The 19,435-nt window shown below is 38.8% G+C and overlaps 2 protein-coding genes across 5 annotated transcripts in view; one reads left to right on the plus strand and one right to left on the minus strand.

Annotated features, from left to right (window-relative positions):
• The window catches only part of LOC123252255 (ribulose-phosphate 3-epimerase-like), a 62,376-nt gene extending 50,628 nt beyond the window's left edge, over positions 1 to 11,748 (minus strand). The window contains 3 exon segments of the mRNA XM_044681643.1: positions 10,931 to 10,962; positions 11,064 to 11,215; positions 11,667 to 11,748. Of these exon segments, the coding sequence (XP_044537578.1) occupies positions 10,931 to 10,962; positions 11,064 to 11,215; positions 11,667 to 11,748 (266 nt within the window).
• Positions 11,749 to 14,083: 2,335 nt separating this feature from the next.
• Positions 14,084 to 19,435, plus strand: part of EGF (epidermal growth factor) — a 114,516-nt gene continuing 109,164 nt past the window's right edge. For all 4 annotated transcript variants that reach the window (XM_044682433.1, XM_044682432.1, XM_044682434.1 and 1 more), the window contains exons 1-2: positions 14,084 to 14,280; positions 18,186 to 18,367. In XM_044682433.1, the coding sequence (XP_044538368.1) occupies positions 14,134 to 14,280; positions 18,186 to 18,367 (329 nt within the window). In that variant the 5' untranslated portion in view covers positions 14,084 to 14,133. The remainder of the gene's footprint in view (positions 14,281 to 18,185; positions 18,368 to 19,435) is intronic.

Genomic DNA, 19,435 nt, shown 5'->3' on the forward strand with positions numbered 1-19,435 from the left:
CTCTCTCTCTCTCTCTCTCTCTCTCTCTCTCTCTCTCTCTCTCTCTCTCCTTGTCTCTCCCTTTCCTTCTCCCCTGTCCCTCTGTCTCTGTCTCTGCCTTTGCCCCCTCTGTCTGTCTCTGTCTGTCTGGTATCCTTAGCATTTAGTATCGTACCTGACACACAGTAGGCATTTGAATGCTAGATGACTGTTTTTTGCCTAGCACTTAGCACAGTCCTTGGTTACATGGTAAGCACTTAAGAAATACTCAACGAGTTGCAGCTAGGTGGCTCAATGGATAGAAAGCCAGGCCTGGAGATAAGAGGTCCTTGGTTCAAATCTGCCTTCAGACATTTTCTAACTGTGTGATCCTGGGCCAAGTCACTTTACCCCAATTGCTTAGTCCTTATCCCTCTTCTGCCTTGGAACAAATACTTAGTAGAAAGTGTAAGACAGAAGGTTAAGGTTTAAAAAAAAACAAAAAGGTCGATGACTGACTGACTGAGGGAACTGAATTAGATGACCCTCTGACGTCCCTTCCAGTTCTAGGTTTGCGTCTCATTCATAACAATAACTTTAAAGCATAATTCTTGTTCTCTAGCCATTACAGCACACAAGCTGCCCTGAGAAGTCTACAAACATCAGACGTTCTCTGAGTGCTGCTGCCTCTTCCACTCAGTCACTCAGCCAGAACAAAGCAACAGTTTGGGCCAGTGGCTACACACTGTCACACTTTATTTGTCGACTTACCTTTATTTATCAAAACAACTTTCTCTGGGTTAATTTGCTCTGTAAGCCTTTGAAACTGATAAAGCCCAATTAAGTAACAGATAGGATTAGTAATATAACTTGGGCATCACTTGGGCTCAGGAAGAGACATTAAGTTTTTCACGAGAGATTTAATATGGGCATGTGAAGGCTTTATTTCAGACATTATATTTTATCATTCTCAAAAGGCTCCTGTGTCAGATGGAGTCTGTTTTTTTTTCTAATTACCAAATGGTTATCTCTAGCAACTGAGTTATTTGTTGTTTCTGGTTCAATACCTCTTCCGTCCCCAAGAACTTTTTTCTGTTATATCTGTTCACAGTAATTTTGACCAAATGCAATAAAATTATTATTCTTGTTGCCAAGCCCCTATCTTCTCTCTTATAATTGATACTAAGTATTGGCTCCAAGGCAGAAGAGCATTAAAGACAAAACTATGGGATTAAATGACTTTCCCAGGGTCACACAACTAGGAAGTATCTGAGGCTGAATTTGAACCCAGGATCTTCTGTCTCCAAGCTTGGCTCTCTATTCACTGAGCCACCTAGCCGTCCCCCATGACCAGTATGCTAACACCTTCTGCTTAACCCCTACTGCCTAGCCCTCCAATAAAGTTTTGGTCAATAAACTCCAGTAGCTACCTCTACAAATGCAAACATCTCTGACAATTAAAACCTTCCAAAACCTGGCTCCAGTGGTTTTAAATATAATATAATAATAATTATTATAAATTGTAAATATTAATAAAAATTAATATAAAATAATATAATTTAATATAATAAAATCCTTTCTGGATTTATTATACATTGTTTTCCTTCATGCATTTTGTGTATGTTACACCTACCATGAATCTTTCCATTGCCCTTTGTCTAACCTGGATTTTCAAGTTGCTGGAGAATGTGATTTTCCATGACTTGCAAGCTGACTTGCTAGTTTTTCACCATGATATTCCACCTCTTCTCTCCCTATATTTTCCCAGGCAGTCTCCCATACCTGCAATTTTGTTCCCTCTCACCTCTTCACCCCAAGAATACTTCATTTACCTCAGAGTTGAAATCAGACAATATTTCCTACTGGAGATCTTTCCTGTTGTTTCTCCCCACCCTCAAGCCCTCTAGTAAACCATCCTCTGAATTACTTTGCATTTATTTTGATAGGTGCTCTGGACCTGAGTCAGGATAACCTGAATAGAGCTCTGTCCTCGGACACTTGCTAGTAGTATAACCTAAGGCAAATCATTTAACCTGCCTCCGTTTCCTCATCTGTAAAGTGGGGATAATAATAGCACCTCTCTTCCAGGTTGTTTGTGTGGAAGTGTGCAGATTGCAAATACTAAAATACTATGTAAATACTAGTTTATTATTATTATATATCTTAATAAGTGTATATGTTGTCTCTTCTGTTATACTACAAGATCCTTGAGGGCAGAGGTTATTTCATTTTGCCTCTGTATCCTTGCTGTCTGACACAGTATCTAGAGCATAGTAGGTGTTTAATAAATAACTTAATTATTGATTAAGAAACAGTCAAGGGAAGAGCCTGTGGTTTAGTGTGGCTTTCACATAGTTGTCCTTGAGGCATCTATTTTCTAATTGACTTTCTGACTATGTGTCATGAAGCCAAATGGATAGAATTTCTCAGTGTTAACATTTAATGCTAACTTTTAACAATCTAGTCAGTATACTGCAAAGTCATTTTGGTTGTAGCTCACAGAGACAGCCTCCATCTATAAAGGAGACAGGACAGTTTCTCACGATTCCAGGTCAGTAGTCTGAGTCGTAAGGATAAAGGACCAGCATTATTCTCTTTCTTAGATCTAAAAATGGAAACACCACAGGACACTGGGAAAATTCCTGACTGTCCCTTTGGCACTCTGGCCCCAGTCATTATGACTTTTAACTCAACAGTTCTGTTATACTTGTACCTGATTGTTTCTGTTGTCTAGATTAGGAGATTGTCTAATGCATTGATAGGTTAACTTAAATCACAGTGTTATATATGTTTGTTGTTGTTCCAGGTTGGTGGTATTCATGAATCAGACCTTAAATCACATAACAAAGACAGCTGCAGATTCATTGAGCAGACAGGGCTTTCTTTTTAGATATTTTAGAATCTGGTGATCAGGGTCTTGATTGTGGGTCACCACTATTTCACATAGCTGCAGAAAACTGAAAAGTAGCTTTCACTCCTTGTCTTTCTCCATTACTTTTGTCTGTAAGATTTACTCACTCCTTCCTATCCAAGTGAATGATAAGATGTCCAATCAATCAGTCTCACAGATCTTACACTAAGGGTGGAAAAGTCCTTCAAGCTGTAGTGACATTGCACAAAAATTGTACTTGGATAGTACGAGGAAACTTGGCTCTACCCTAGGGATTATCTTTTAATTATGATGTGAAATGAGAAAGGGTGAACTGGAGTGGCTAGACCAAGTGTGTCATCACTGAGGATCCAAGGTAGAGCTTTAAATTGTTTTGAATTTAATTTAAAATATTTTTCCATGATTCCATGATTCATGATTCCCACCTCCCCAAGCCCTCCCTCCCTCTGCCCCCCACCCCCAGCTCTTTCCTCTCCCCTCCCAGAGCTGACAAGCAGTTCCACTGGGTTATATGTTTATCATTGTTCAAAACCTATTTCCATGCTATTCATATTTGCGGTAGAGTGATCTTTTAACATCAGAACCCTAATTATATCCCTATTGAACTACGAGATCAATCATATGTTTTTCTTTTGCATTAAAGAAAGGAGATTTTGAGGAGAGTCATTAGCTATATTCATATCTCAGAGTTGAAGATCCAGGTCAAAAGAAGCCTGGAGAAAATGTCAGCTTTTTCCTTAACTTTCCTTCCCAGTGCCTATTTATTCACAAAAGTTACCGTAGACATTAATATAATCTGTTGTTTCCTTACCCAAATGTTCCTAGTAAACTGAATTTTTTTGCTTCAATCACAAAGAGGCCAGTGATTAACTAGAGATAAATATAAATATAAGATTAGGCAGAGAGCCCAACCTCTGCCAAATGTTAGGAATTTTCCTAACTGGGGGCTCAGAGTGATTGTGACTGAACTCAACTTTTTGTCCACTATAAACTCTCTGAAATTGTAGAAGAGGGAACTAGGTGGAGTTTCAAAGACATTGTATCATCCCCAGACTTAAAATGAGATAATTATTGCAATAGGATATTATATAATCACTGCTTTATTATTGCCTGCCATCTCTAATCCTTCTTATCTCTTTTTCTGGTTTTATCTCTTTTCCTTCAAACCACTCCTTCTAACCTTTTTCCCCCTTTTTCTAGAATTAGTCATTTTTTTTTTTTGGTGATATATTATTATGGACCTGTGATTTCATTGGTATAGGAAGGTTCCACAAAGAACTTTGTCTACCAATTAAAACCATTAAACTAGTTTTCTTTTAAAATAAAGCTACCAATTAAAGCTTTCCTGCTGCTTATCATCTTTGAAGATTATTTGGGAGCTTTGTGAGAAAGATTCAGTGATTTTTCTCAGGGTCACACCATTTGGAGGGCAGATGAACCCAAGTATTCCCTGTTCAGAGACCTGCTCTCTATCCATGTCCTATGCTGCTGCTGCTTCTATAGAATATGAAATAATTTAGATGGTCACAGTTCAAGTTTCTAATTAGTTAAACCAATTAAAATATTATTGCAGAAATTTATTAGGTGTGGTTAATAACACTATAAATAATTTATTTTTTATTCTGAATTTTCCCCTCCAGCATTGTCATATCTCGAAATATGATCAGTCTCTAAGTGCCTTTAAAATTGCATTAGCTCTAGTATAGATATCTTTTGTATTCATTTGTCAGGCCTTCCTAATTTCATCTTAAGAACCATTTCTACTTCTCCATAGAGTATGTGATATGTTAAGGTATTGGAGTTCAAATATGGTAATGTCTCAATGGTGAGAATGCATTATCAGATTTTTGGCAAATTTGTTTCCTTGTAATTTTATTTTTCTTCCAATTTTATCTATAAATGCTCTTAAGATGACCTATATTTATTATCATGCCAATTTTTTTGGAGTCATTTTCCTGCTTTCCTCATTTTTCTGCTTTGTGAGATCATACTGCTTGTATTTTTCTATCTTCTTTTACCATAACATTTTATAAATGAGCTTGTATTTTAAACTAGCCCTTCTCGTGGCTGTCATGTCCTCTGACTTGGCAAGGAAATCTAGTGTTTCCTGGCTAAAATGGTTTTTGGACTCTTTTGGCTTTTTTGTAGTTATTGGGAAAACTAGGCGGCTCAGTGGATAGAGTGCTAGGCCTAGAGTCAGGAAGACCTGAGTTCAAATTTGACCTCTGACACTGTGTGAGCCTAAACAAGTCATTTAACCTGATTTGCCTCAGTTCTTTCATCTGTAAAACAAGTTGGAGAAGAAAATAGAAAACTACTTCAGTAGTTCAAGAAAATCTCAAATGGGGTTATGTAGAGTCAGATACAACTGAAATGACTGAATAACAAAATCATAGTTATTGATTTGAATTAGTTTAATTTCTCTAAAAAAGGTGCTCATTAAAGTCACTGTTTTTTATCTACTTCCCATTTTTCTTTTTCTTTTAAAAAAAAAAACCCTTACCTTCCATCTTAGAATCAATACTGTGTATTGATTCCAAGGTAGAAGAGCATTAAGGGATAGACAATTTGGGTTAAGTAAATTGCCCAGGGTCACACAGCTTGGCTCTAAGCCTGGCTCTCAATCCACTGAACTACTTAGCTGCCCCATACTTCTCATTTTTCTAAATCAACAGCTCTTTTAAATAGATTGGAGCTTGGTAATTCATCCAGGAATTTAGCATTATCTAGAAACTCCTGCTCTGGGTTCAGGAGACCTGCTCAGAGTCATTTGCTTTCTGATTTGGCCCAGAAATTCTTTTTCTCTCTGCCACTGCCTTTATATTGCTTCCATTTCTGGGGCCACATGATTTCCTGGAAGACTTTGAAAATATCCAGACTTCCCCTCTAAGAGGAATGAGCTCTAGTTTCTATGTGTAGTTCCATTTCTCCCAGTATCTCTCTCACACCTGATTTTCTTGATCTGTATCTATTCTCCCTTTAAAGGTCAAGTCTAAGGGTATTGCTCAAGTATTAACATGAATGCCAATGAGACAGTAATTAGGTACCATATTCTGTAAACTTCATTACCAAAGAGGGTTAAATCTGGGATTCAAGGGGACTCAGGACAGCCCCCAAGTAGTTTATGCTCAATATTGGGGAAAAATTGGATTTTTGGAGGTCATTCAACAATTAACCAAAAAAAGACCCATCACTAAGTCTTTAAAGGGTAATCTCACTACTCTTTTTAAAAAATTAATTTTATTTTTAAAACCTTTACCTTCTATCTTAGAATCAATGCTAAGTATTGATTCCAAGTTGGAAGAGCAGGAAGGTCTAGGCAATAGGTGTAATGACCTGTCCAGGATCACTAGGAAGTATCTGAAGATAGATTTGAACCCAGGACTTTCCATCCCCAGTCCTGGATTTCTATCCACTGAGCAATTTAGCTGTCTCTGTTCCTTTTAAGGAAAAACTAGACTAATTTACATGGGGGCAGAGATTAGGACACTGGTTCCACTATACCGGGGCAAAGCAGTTGACATGTTATTGAGGAGATATAAAAAATAACAGAACAAGGATATTATTCCTGTTAACCTTATTGACAAGGAATTAACTTTGTTAAGGGAATCTCAATTCTTCTAAAAGAGACAGAGAAATTCAGGAAGGCACTTCCCAGCCCATCGAGGCCATATTCTCTATAATAATTACATAAATGTCTTAAGTTTAAAAACTAAAATTCTTAGCACCTTCTTTATTCTGGAATCCTCCCCTGGTTTCCTTAGAAAGAGAATGAGTTGGAAAGGGCTCACAAGAAGAGATCTTTTTCAATTTTACCTGTTTTAGTCCTTTGATTGGGGAATGGCTGAACAAATTGTGGTATCTGTTGGTGATGGAATCAAAGGAATAAAGAATTGGAGGAATTCCATGTGAACTGGAATGACCTCCAGGAATTGATGCAGAGTGAAAGGAGCAGATCCAGGAGAACATTGTACACAGAGACTGATACACTGTGGTAAAATTGAATGTAATGGACTTCTGTACTAGCAGCAATGATCCAGGACAATTCTGAGGGACTTATGAGAAAGAAAACTAGGCACATTCAGAGGAAGAACTGTGGGAGGAGAAACACAGAAGAAAAACAACTGCTTGAACACATGGGCTGATGAAGATATTATTGGGGATGTAGACACTAAATGATAACTTTAGTCCATCTATCAATAATATGGAATTAGGTCTTAATCAATGATACATGTAAAACCCAGTGGAATTGTGCATTGGACAAGGGGTGGGGTGTTAGAGGGGCTTGGGTGAGGGAAAGAACATGAAACATGTAACTATGGGAAAATATTCAAAATTAAAATTAAAAAAAATTTTACCTGTTTTATTGCTCACTTTGGCCAAAGAGTTCATCACCCCAGGGCCAATGTTCTGGAGGTGAGATTTTCTGTCCTTTGGACAATCATCTGGAAGTTGGTGCAATTTGTACTTGGGACCAAACTTCCTACTCAGTTGTCATTTGTTATTAAATTATTTCAAGTCATCTTTGACTCTTTGTGACACCATTTAGGGCTTTCTTTGTAGAGATACTGAAATGGCTTGCCATTTCTTCTTCTCTATTTCATTTTAAAGATGATAAAACTGAGGAAAATAGAATTAAGTGACTTGCCCAGGGTCACACAACTAGTAAGTGTCTGAAGCCAGTTTCGAACTCACAAATTGAGTCTTCCTGAATTTAGACTTGACACTTCGTGTACTATGGCATCACCTGGCTGCCTTTCCAGCTGAATAGAAATTCTCTAGACTTTAGTAGCTAGATCTTGTGTTGAAGGCTTAGAGAACACCTTATTGCCTGAATGCCACTGGGAGCCATTGGAGTAGGGCTTTTGTGCAGTTATTCATTTTTATCTGGTTTGGTGAAATCCCACCATTCCCCACCTTCTCTATCTTGAATTCACTTTGCCAGTAGAGCTGAGGTTTGCTTTTCTATTAGTTACAGCAATCTGGAAGAGTAAATCCAGAAATACTCTGGGAGTTTAGAACATCTGGGAATATTTTTTCTCATGCTAGAAGGTTTGGAGAAGTATTTTGTTCTGCTAGTCTTGAAGGGAAACATGAGCAACATTTTGAATGGTGGATGGTTGCTGGGAGTAGATGGTGAGATATTTAGCCATGTTCTCATAAGACAGGGGATTACTCCCTGCATGTAAAACCTTAATGGCTCTGTAACACTGCATAATTCAGAGACCTTAAAAGATAATTAATTCCTAGTAAATTGAGCTTCTCTTTGGACAATTTCTGCCATCAAATGTCATTTTCTTGGTCAAGGCCTTATGTTATATTCTGGAACCTTTATTTAATACAACTTGATAAAATAACATGAAATTAGAAACAAGAGAGCTAGGTGGAGCAGTGGGTGGAATGCTGGACCTGGAATCAGAAAGCCCGAGTTCAAATCTAGCCTTTGACACTAGCTGTGTGACTCTGGCCAACCACTTCACCTTGTTTGCCTCAGTTTCCTCATGTGTAAAATGAGCTGGAAAAGGAAAGGGTAAATCACTCCAGTATCCTTGTCAAGAAAACCCCAAATGGGGTCATAAAGAGTCAGACATGATAAAAAAAAAACCCAAAACAATAAAATGGGAATAGTAATAGTAACTACCTCCCAGGATTATTTCAAGATAATATTTGCAAAATGCTTTGCAAACCTTAAAGTACTATGTAAATGCTAGCAGTCATTATTAAGTCCACCTTGCAATTTTGCTGAAGGAGATTAATTTTGGGATTTAAATTTATGGGAAAATTTCTCTTTTACTTTAGCCCTTTATTCTGAATTTGATTCCAGTGGATGGCATGGAGCTCTAGTGTCTTGTACTTTAGGTGGTAAAAGTCTTGGAAGGCCCAAGTCTTCTTTCATCTTGCCTGGGAAATTGGCAGATAGGGAGGGAGACTGCCCGATGGTTCTGGGAGCCTCAGGCAAAATGTTGGGAATTTAGCAGAAGAGAGGGAGAACACCCTTCTCCTCTTCCCTATCAAGTTCAGCTGTTGGAGGGCAGTCCTTGGGGTGGGACATGTGGAGATCCCTATCAGAAAAGCCATCATCTTTGACAATTTTCATGTATCTTTGGGGCTAATGGTTGTTCACTCATGTGTCTTTATTAGCTTTTCTTCTTTTGAATAAATCTTCCTTCTGTAATGCTTTGCACATCCAACTTGCAAGTAGGGAGCTGGCTTTAGAAATCCCGGCTGTCTGAAGTGACCATGTAGACTTGTCTTCCTCGATGGGAACTGTTTGCTTAGAAAGGGAGAAAGTGTCCCAAAGTTTCCTCAGGCCATTTGAGCTGTGGGAGAATCACTTCCACAAATGTCTTATTTTGGGGCCTCATTCAGGATAGTTTATTGAAAGAGGAATCTTCTGCATTTGTAGTGGTTGAGCTTGGATCCTAGCCTTTGCAAGCATTAAGAAATGTTTAGAGTCTCTGGCACAAGGTTAAAAAGCAATGTTCCCAAGCGCTCTGCATTTCATTTCCTAGCAGGAAAAGCCAGTGAAAGTCCTTCAAAGTCTGGCTGGAGCCGGTCTTGCCAGGGTGATTGGGTGTTACTTCTCCTTGTGCATTCTACACTTCAGTGAGACTGGCTTACTTGCTTTTCCCTGTCTATGACACTCTGTTTCTGGCCTCCAAGCGTTTGCCGAGGCTGTTCTCATGCTTGGAATCCTCTCCCTCCTCACATCTGCTTTTTGGAAGTCACAGTTTTTAGGTTCAGCTCAAATGCCCCTACCTCTTGTTGGTTTTTCCTGATCCATGCCCCACCCCACTTTTAGTGTCCTTCACCTCACCAGAATCATTTTGTATTTACTTTGTATGTTTCTTATTTTAACTTCTCTGTGACTATGTTGTACTCTAGCAGTAGAACATAAGCTCTTTGAGGACAGAAACTAACCTGTCAATTTGTAACCCCAGCACACTCAGAACCAGTGCTTGCCAAGAGTGGGTCCTCAACAAATTACTTATTAACTTGTTGATTGAAACAATTTTCTAGAGACTATCATAGAATTAGAATTCAAATTTAAATCTACTGGTTCACAATTCTGTTTAGTTTTTCTGTGTCACTTGATTCTCTCTCTGTCTCTCTGTATTCTCTCTCTTTCTTCCCTGTCTCTTCTCTCCCTTCTTTCTTCCCTCTTCCCCTCACTTGCCTTGCCTTCCTTTCTCTTTCCTTTCCCTCTTGCCATGCCTTCTCTCTCTCTCTCTTTCTGTCTCTGTCTCTCTGCGTCTCTCTCTCCCCCACCCCTTCCCTCCTATCCTATCCTATATTACTGACATATATACCTAACCTAAGGAGCTAGAGAAATAGGTCTGTGCATTTCTAAGTATAGTAGTTGGCAAAAGAGAACAAGAATAGAGAACTGAATCCATCTGCTTTATTTTGTAAAATCAGAGAAATCATTCAAGATCAATCTAGTCTTAAGAAACAAAACTTGTCTGGCAAGGGCAAAAGGACTCCCATTATCTCTTTATGATATGGTAGTATTCTTTGGAGACACTGAGCTTTTCCACATTATATTTCCTCTTTAAAAGAAAAATTCAGGAAAAAGGAAAATCCAACTTTTTTGCTTATGTCATCAAATGTTACATTAATTAGAAGCTTTCACTGAAGTGGTCACTTTCCCTCCCTTCATTCTTTTTTCCTCTCTCTCTTCCTCTCTTTTCTTTTCTCCCTCTGTCTATCTCTCCTTGCCCTCTTCTTCCCTTCCTCCTCCTTCTCTCCCTCCCTCCCTTCCTTCCTCCCTTCCTTCTTTGCTTCCTTCCTTCCTTGCTTTTTTCCTTCCTTCATTCCTTCCTTCCTCACTTCCTTCCTTTCTTGCTTTCTTCATTCCTTGCATTCTTCATTCCTTCCTTCCTTCCTTCCTTCCTTCTTTCCTTCCTTCCTTCTTATATATAATAATACAAAGCATTAAGTTTTAACAGATAGAGTATATATAAATTCAAGCAAGAGACATTTAAATCCAACAGCATAGCAAATGAAGTGGCAAGTAAAGATCTCTCCTTTCCCCTCAACCATTAATCTATGGGAAAGACTCCCTCTAAAGCACCCTATCACCTGTGGGAAGAGGGCATGCATACAAAGAACACCTGTAAACAAGGAGCATGAATGAAAGGCACACACATAGGGCAGGTGTGTCCAGGGACTATGAAGAGGCATAAAAGATACACTCCTGGCTAGAACAATATACCTCCAGCATTGCAAGACTGTTCACATCCTCTAGTGATGTCATCACCTTTTTCTTTGTTGGGAGGATTGTTTTTGTTGGTCGTGTGGTTGCCAGGCTTCTCCTTGTTACCAATTTCTGAGCATCAGTACCAATCGCCTGGAGGTAGAGGGCACCTATAATACATAAGATGAGATATTACCAGAGCTAATATAATGCAGGTGGCAGATAAGTGGTTCAGTGACTGAGAGCTAGGCTCAAAGACAGGGGTCCTGGGTCCAAATCTGGCTTTAGGCACTTCCTAGCCATGTGACCCTGGCCAAGTCACTTGTTCCTAATTATCTTTCTGTCTTGGAACCATACAGTATTATTTATAAGATGAAAGGTAAGAGTTAAAAAGGAATTAATGTTGGCCACCTCTCAACACTTAGGCAACTACCAAGTTTAGGAGTTTCTTTGCTCCTCTTATTCTGTAATTTTTGATCTTATGGATTGAACAAATAAGGCAAATATCAACTAACTTTGATAAGGGTGAGGAGTGGTGGTTGGGTTTTGTTTTTTTAAACTTTTAATAGCATGGCTGGCCCTATTTCATCCAGTCTGGAAGTTAGGTGGCCACTCACTAACCAACCCCACTGTTAATCAGTATGGCCCACACTGTTTCCAACTTGAGTCCCTTGGCCCCGTTGTGATTGGTCTGGCTTCCCATGGCTCCTCCATCCTCACCATGTTGGTATCAGATTTAGTGGGAATATCCTTTCAGCTTTGGCCCTACTGTAGCCCAGAATTCCCAGTCTCCAGCAATCCACTGGGAGGAGGGATTATAAGCATGGGCCAACATACCTGGGATAATGTATGTTAAGGTTTGCAAAGCTCTTTCCATACATTATCCCATTTAAGTCTCACAAAAATCCTGCCATATTATTAAAGACTTGTTTTTAACTTTCTTTCTTTTTCACCCAGTGTTGGATGTGGGTTCAGGAAGACCTACCTTTAAGTCTGACCTAAGGCACTTAATAGCTGTGTGGCCCTGGGCAAGTCTTAAGCCACTTTTAGCCCCAGTTTCCTCAATTGTAAAAATGGAGATAATAATAGCACCCACTTTCTAGTTTGTGGTGAGGATCAAATGAGATTATATTTGTAAAATGCTTAGTTGAGTGTTGGCCTGAAGCAGGTGCTTAGTAACTGTTAGCAGATTGACTGACTGACTGCCCTACCCAAGGTCCCACAGACAGAACTAAAGTCTTGTCTTCAAGGCCAGCTCTTTTTCACTGTGCCCTCCTGTTGTTTATTGAGTGCCCAGAAGACATAGAACATAATTACTGTCTTATAGGAGAACAGACTAGATATTCTCTTGGACCTCAAGAAGCTGCTGGTTTAAGTCGAGCCATTTTCCTAATGTGTAGACAGATCTTGGGCTGGAGAAGGGAATGTTCAATAGGGAAGCCCTCATTGTATGTACCAGCTGCTCTTACCACTAGAGCAGCAAATGGAGAGTTTCTTCCTCTTTGCAATTTCTGAAGGTCCGTTCTTGTACCCTAAAGATCAGGAAAGGGACCTTAAACATTTCATAGGATCTTAATCTTTCCTTTCTTTGAACAGGGAATCCCAGAAAAAAATTCATAGTCTCCTCTTCCTCTTCTTCCTCCTCTTCCTTGTCCTCCTTTTCCTCCCTTACCTTCTATCTTAGAATCAATACTAAATATCAGTCCATAGCAGAAGAGCAGCAAGGACTAAACAATTCGGGTTAAGTCACTTGCCCAGGACCACACAGCTAGGAAGCATCCAAGGCCATATTTGAACACAGGACCTCTTGTCTCCAGGCCTTACTTTCTATCCACTGAGATACCTCTCTCTTTTAAAGGACAAAAAAAATATCGATGGCCACATTGATGTGGAAGTTTGGCAGCCCCAAGACCAATACAAATAGCAACCTCAAGACCAACAGTATATGAGTATATACCTTTCAATAGCTTGGTCACTGAAAAGAAGGAATGCAATCAAGTTCTTCAGAAGGATAAAAGAAATGAGAGTAAACCAGGTCCAGGCTTAGGTCTTTTGGAGGCATTCCAGGACTTCCACCTCAAGTTTTTCTTCCTTTTTTCTCTCTTCTGTTCTCCGCCTTTGCTTTTGTGAATCTTACTCACCAATCAGTAGAGGAAGTGAGGGAGAGAGTTGGTGGGGAATGGAAGGAGGCAATCCAAGTATCAATATCAACATTTAACAACTATAACCTTATATTTAACATCTTAGAATTAAAACATTGACCCTTAAATAAATGCACAGGGCTTAGCTAAGTTGCATTTTTCATGTGATAGAGATTACCATTGATTTTCCACTCACACATTAATGACTGATCTAGAGTTCTCAGGTGTTAGGGAAACTATCTTGCTCTTTATGCAATTCACTTCCCACACCACCCCAAATTAATTTGATGACTCTTATTTTCCACAATTAATTAATGAAGATTATCTGTATCTTAAAAAACCCATGACCCAACCTCTGTAATTTTGTATCTATTTTCCTGCAGGAAATGTGATGATTATGAGTGATGGTGATTAGAATGATTAGAATTTCTACCCCAACCCAAATTAATTTGGTGACATTTATTTTCCACAATTAATAAGACTATCTGTATATTTTTAAAAACATGACTCAAGGGGGGCAGCTGGGTGGCTCAGTGGATTGAGAGCCAGGCCCAGAGATGGGAGGTCCTAGGTTCAAGTCTGGCCTCAGACACTTTCCAGATGTGTGACCTTGGGCAAGTCACTTGATCCCCATTGCCTAGCCTACTTACCACTCTTCTGCCTTAGAACCAATATACAATATTGATTGTAAGATGGAAGGTAAGGGTTAAAAAAAATGACTCAACTACTGGGCCCTGCTGGAAACATGAAAATGATTAGAATGATGGTGATTAGAAAGATGAATTGTAAATGGATAATTTTACCTCTGTTTGGTATAATTTTTCTAAAATCTAGTTGAATATTCTTTTTAAAATGAATGTGAATATATGGTTTGTTTTTTTCTTCCCCATCCAGGTCCTGCACCCTTCTTAATTTTCAGCCATGGAAATGCCGTCTTTAGGATTGATATGGATGGAACTAACTATGAACGACTGGCGACTAATGTTGGGGGATCAGTATTGATGGATTTTCATTACAGAAAGGAGAAAATCTATTGGGTGGACCTGGAAAGAGGACTCCTGCAAAAAGTATTCCTGAATGGCACAAAGAAAGAGGTAAAGTACCTACCATCATTGCCTCAGAGATTTACTAGCTGTGTGACCCAGGGCAAGTTAACCTCTGTTTGCCTCAGTTTCCTCAACCATAAAATGGAGATTTATAATAGCACCTACCTCCCAGAATTGTGAGGATCAAATGGAATAATATTTGTGATAGTGCTTAGCACCATGCCTGTCATATAATAGGTGCCTTTTTCTTACCAGGACAACCTTCTCAAAGTATATTTTGAAAAAAATGCAAGTAACACATGAATGGATGGATAGTAAAAGGCATTTTACCTGAAGAATACTCAAAAAAATTAGAGTATTTCATTTTAAGCAGGGAATCCTTAAAGTAATCCTTCTATTCTCTGGGAATAACACCTAAATACCATGCAAAATCCATAGATAAATGCTTGAGAGTTTGTTCTTAACACAAATTACTTCAGAAAATTGCCCATTGTTTTTATCCAAAGTTGATTCCTTCTTAGCATGCTTTCATTTAATTAATCTATCTTTTTATATACTCCTTTAGCATCTTTCACTTAATATACAGTGTGAGCTCAATGCCATTCATCAGGAAGGGGGAGAAGAGGACTCTGACAGCCTGACAGCTAGAGTAGCACAGAAGAGGACAGAGAGAGAGAGAGAGAGAGAGAGAGAGAGAGAGAGAGACAGACAGACAGACAGACAGACAGACAGACAGACAGACAGACAGATAGACAGAGACAGAGAGATGGAGAGACAGACAGAGACAGACAGAGACAGACAGAGACAGACAGAGAGACAGAGAGAAAGAGAGACAGAGACAGAGAGACAGAGTCAGGGACAGAGACAGACAGAGACAGAGGCAGAGAAAGAGAAGAGCATTCATCAAGTGCTTACTATGTGATAAACTTTAAGTACTAGGGATACAAATTAAAGCATGCCAACATTCCCTGCCCTTAAAGAGCTTACATTCTAGTGAAGAAATACAAGACATAAAAGGGAACTGGGAAAGAGAGGCTATAACTAGAAAAGCTTGGAAAGTGTTGTGGAGACCTGAAACTGAGCAAGATAAAGTCCACACTTGCCTATCAATGCTCATGAAGGCTCCAGAGTTATAGCCTAATTTTCTGGTGGGGAGGGAGTGATGGCTATGGCCCAAGAGGAAGGTGTTCAAGAACATAGTTGTTAAAAAACCTGTGATGACTCAGGCATCTTGATTATTACAAAACATGACCCTGAACATGAAAATTGGGAAGTTTTTTTTAGGAGACCAGAGTGAAATGATGATGAAGTTGGAGTCTCAAATCCTTGGCTTTACTATTGTTCAATGATTTCAGTCGTGTCTGACTCTAGATGACTCCATTTGGAATTTTCTTGGCAAAGACACTTGAGTGATTTACCGTTTCCTTTTCCAGCTCATTTTGAAGATGAGGAAACTGAGGAAAATTGAATTAATTTGTCATTTGGTTATATTATTCTTTTATATTTGGGATAATGGAGCAAAGCTGCAGTTAGACAAAGCCACTCACATGTACACAACAATGAGCTTCCACACAAGTGAAATAAGTCACCATCTATTCCCCCCCTACCTTGCAAAAGCATGAGAGTACAATAAAAGACTGGAGATACCTCATTTGAGGTAAGGCATCATTTATAAGGGTGTGCTGACCTTCTCTGGAATAAATAAACCGTAAGCACAAACATACATTATGATGGATGAGTCCCTGTCATCTAACAGAGAACAAGCTCTGGGGAAATGAGAGAAAGGACAGATGTTTTTTGATGAGGTAGAGTGAAGGGGGAAATACCTGGAGCTTGGGGCATTGCCCAAGGAGGGGAAGGTCTGACCCAATAGGAGAAACAGAGAGAAAGAAGCTCTTACAGTTCAAGCATTTGAACTTAGAGCCTAAGCCAGCAAAGGGTAGTTGATGGGAAAGGGGCATTATAAAAAGAAATAAAAGGAAGAGTTGAGTTGATAAGGACAAAATTTTATTCAGTTTACTTTGATTACATTTAATTCAATTCAATTCAGTAGATATCTGTTAAGGGCCCTGGTAGCTGGAGTGGCACAGTGGCTGGAGTGCAAGCCTACAGTCAGAAAGACTTCCTGAGTTCAAATCAGATCTCAGACAGTTGTGTGATCTTGGGCAAGTCACTTCACCCTGTTTGCTTCAGTTGCGTCATCTATAAAATGAGCTGGAGAAGGAAATGGCAAACCACTCCAGTATCTTTGCCAAGAAAACCCCAAATGGGGTCACAGAGAGCCAGACATGACTAAAATGACTGAACGACATCAATAGCCATAGCTATTAAGGCCACTAGGAATACGGGGGGGGGGGGGGAAGGGACTGTCCTTAAGGAGATATAATCTAGCAAAAGGATTTACACAAATTACTATAATAAGTGAAAATAAAAATAAATTCACCAAAGAGGTCAAACAGATGAGAAATTTGAGTTGGAGAAGTTTGCCTCTACTTGGGAAGATTCAGAGAAGGCTTCATGGAGGAAGATATACCTGAGTTCTGGTTTTTTTCCCCCCTTAAAACTTGTACCTTCCATTTTTAGAATCCATATTAAGTATTGGTTCCAAGGCAGAGGAGCAGTAAGGACTAGGCAATGGGGATGGAGGTGGTGGTAAGTGACTTGCCCAGGGTCACACAGCTAGGAAGTGTCTGAGGTCAAATTTGAACCCAGAACCTCCTGTCTCTAGGCCTGGCTGTCAATCCATTGAACCCCCTAGCTGCCTTATATCATTATTCTCTTCCAAAAATGAATAGAGTTTTCAAATTCCAACTCTGCCACTCAATCCTTGTGTGGCTTTAAGCAAGTCACTTAAGTATCTTTAGGCTTCAGTTTCCTCATCTGTAAAATGAGGATAAAGAGCCTTTGAGCTCTAAACATATGGTGCATTTCTGAAGCTGTGTGAGTTTGGTCAAGTCACTTAAAGGAGGGAGTTGGACTGGAAACCTCTCATATTCCTTCTAAGTCTAGAGCTGGGATTCTTAATCTTTTTTGGTGGCATGGACCCCTTTGAAAGTATGGTGAAGCCCAGAGACCTCTCTCAGAATCATGTTTTTAAATGTTTAATAACAACTGTGGCAATACTAGAGTGTGAATTTATTTTTCATATGCTTTTAAAAATTCCTACATATTTGGGAGAATTACTGTATATTCTCGTGTCTGGGATCTGGGTCAGTGATACCATTCAGTTGACTGCTTTTTGCAATTTCTTTGTCCTTGGGAATCCCAAGGAACAGCTTCCTTTTTTTTTAATTTGTAAAAATATTTTATTTTACCAATAACATATGATAACAAATTTCCACAGAAGTTTTCTGAAATTATAAGATCCAAATTGCTTCCTTCCCTCCTTCCTTCCCCCTTTCTGGATCTGGCAAATGATTTGACCTGTATTATACATGTATTACCATGCAAAACATTTCCATATTGGTCATTTTTATAAGAGAATACTCATAAAAAACCAAAACCCCGATATAAAACCCTTAATAAATTAAGTTAAAGTGAAAAATCGTATTCTTTCATGTAGATTTCACTTTTAAGACAGTTGAAATTATTGCACAAGACCCAGTCAGTAGCTGAATCTAATTGTGGGTGTGTGCATATTCTGAGGATCTTTTGATTTCAGAGCTATGACGGTAAATATTGGAAGAGGAAATAGGTACATGCAAATTCAGCAGTGTTATTTTGGAGGATCATTTGTGATTGTAATTTTGAAACTAGAAAAATAATAAGAAGCAACTCTGGGCTTATTCATCTTACTCAAAGCAGTTTAATGATGACAGGAAGTTAAAGAATAGAATAGCTAATGGTGGCAGATGTTTAAAGGAAAGATATTCTTAAAGAAGGACTTAAATTAAGAACTGTCTTGTTGGTGATGAAGAAAGGTTAATAACAAAATTAAAATGTTTATTTCCCAGATTCTGTGCAATGCAGAAAAAGGGGTTTCAGGAATGGCAATAAATTGGAAAGATGAAGAAATCATTTGGTCCAATCAACTGAAAGGAACAATTGAAGCCACAGACATGAGAGGAAATAATTCTCATGTCCTCTTAAAAGAATTAAATCATCCTAAAAATATCGTTGTTGATCCAGTAAAAAGGTAAAACTCCTGCTATTTTCTGATATTCTGATCATCTTGAAGAGGTGTCCCAAAGTTCACAGTTATCACTCTACTTTTAATAGAAAAATTTAGTGAAACTTGCGTTAATTTGCTAGAATATTGTTGGTGTGGGGGCAGGTAGGGAGCTCAGTGGATAGTGCCAGGCGAGAGGAGATCCTGGATTCTAATTCAGTCTCAGACACTTCCTAGACCCTGGGTAAGTAACTTAATCCTGTTTGCCTACTCTTTGCCCTTCTGTCTTAGTGTTGTTATTAAAACAGAAAATAAGGGTTTTTTAAAAATTGTCAAGGTGGCTTCTCAATGATGTGACTGAAAATTTTGCTTTTGAATTTACTTCTGTAATAATTATATATTTGCATGAGAATAAAATTCAGGATATATATGGAGAGAGAGAGAGAGAGAGAGAGAGAGAGAGAGAGAGAGAGAGAGAGAGAGAGAGAGCTCACAATACCCCTCTACCTACATCCACTGGAAGAACTGAGCATTCTTTTGTGATAGCAGATGGATGCCTCCCCCTTTGTCTTCTGCTTCCACTTTCACTTCTTTTTAGGTTGTTTGAGAGAGAGAATGAATATTGGTTCTAGAAATCAGAGGATTTAGGTTCAAATCCTGGCTTTAACACCTACTGTTTTGGGTAATCTAAGGCAAATTGTTTTAAGACATAGGTAGGTGGCAGAGGGAATAGAATCCTGGACCTGAGTCCAGAAGACTTGAGTTTGAACTCTGCCTCTGATACTTTCTAGCTGTGTGACCCTTGGCAAGTCATTTAACCTCAATCAGACTCAGTTTTCTCATTGGTAATATGGGAATTAATAAAAATACCTTCTTCCCAGCATCGTTGTGTCAATAAAGGCTGATAATATTTGTAAAGTACTTTGTAAAACTTAAAGTAGTATATAATAATAGTGGCTATTATTATATAGTAGCTAGCTATTAGGGAAACTCATTTTCTAGAAATTCTTTTCTTTTATTTGTGGGAGGCTCAGAAAAGTGCTTCCCTAGGCTCCTTGTAAAGCTGTGAAGGAGCAGCAAGGAAACACAGTGGAT

This window comes from Gracilinanus agilis, chromosome 6 (assembly GCF_016433145.1).
Source record: "Gracilinanus agilis isolate LMUSP501 chromosome 6, AgileGrace, whole genome shotgun sequence".
NCBI lineage: Eukaryota > Metazoa > Chordata > Mammalia > Didelphimorphia > Didelphidae > Gracilinanus > Gracilinanus agilis.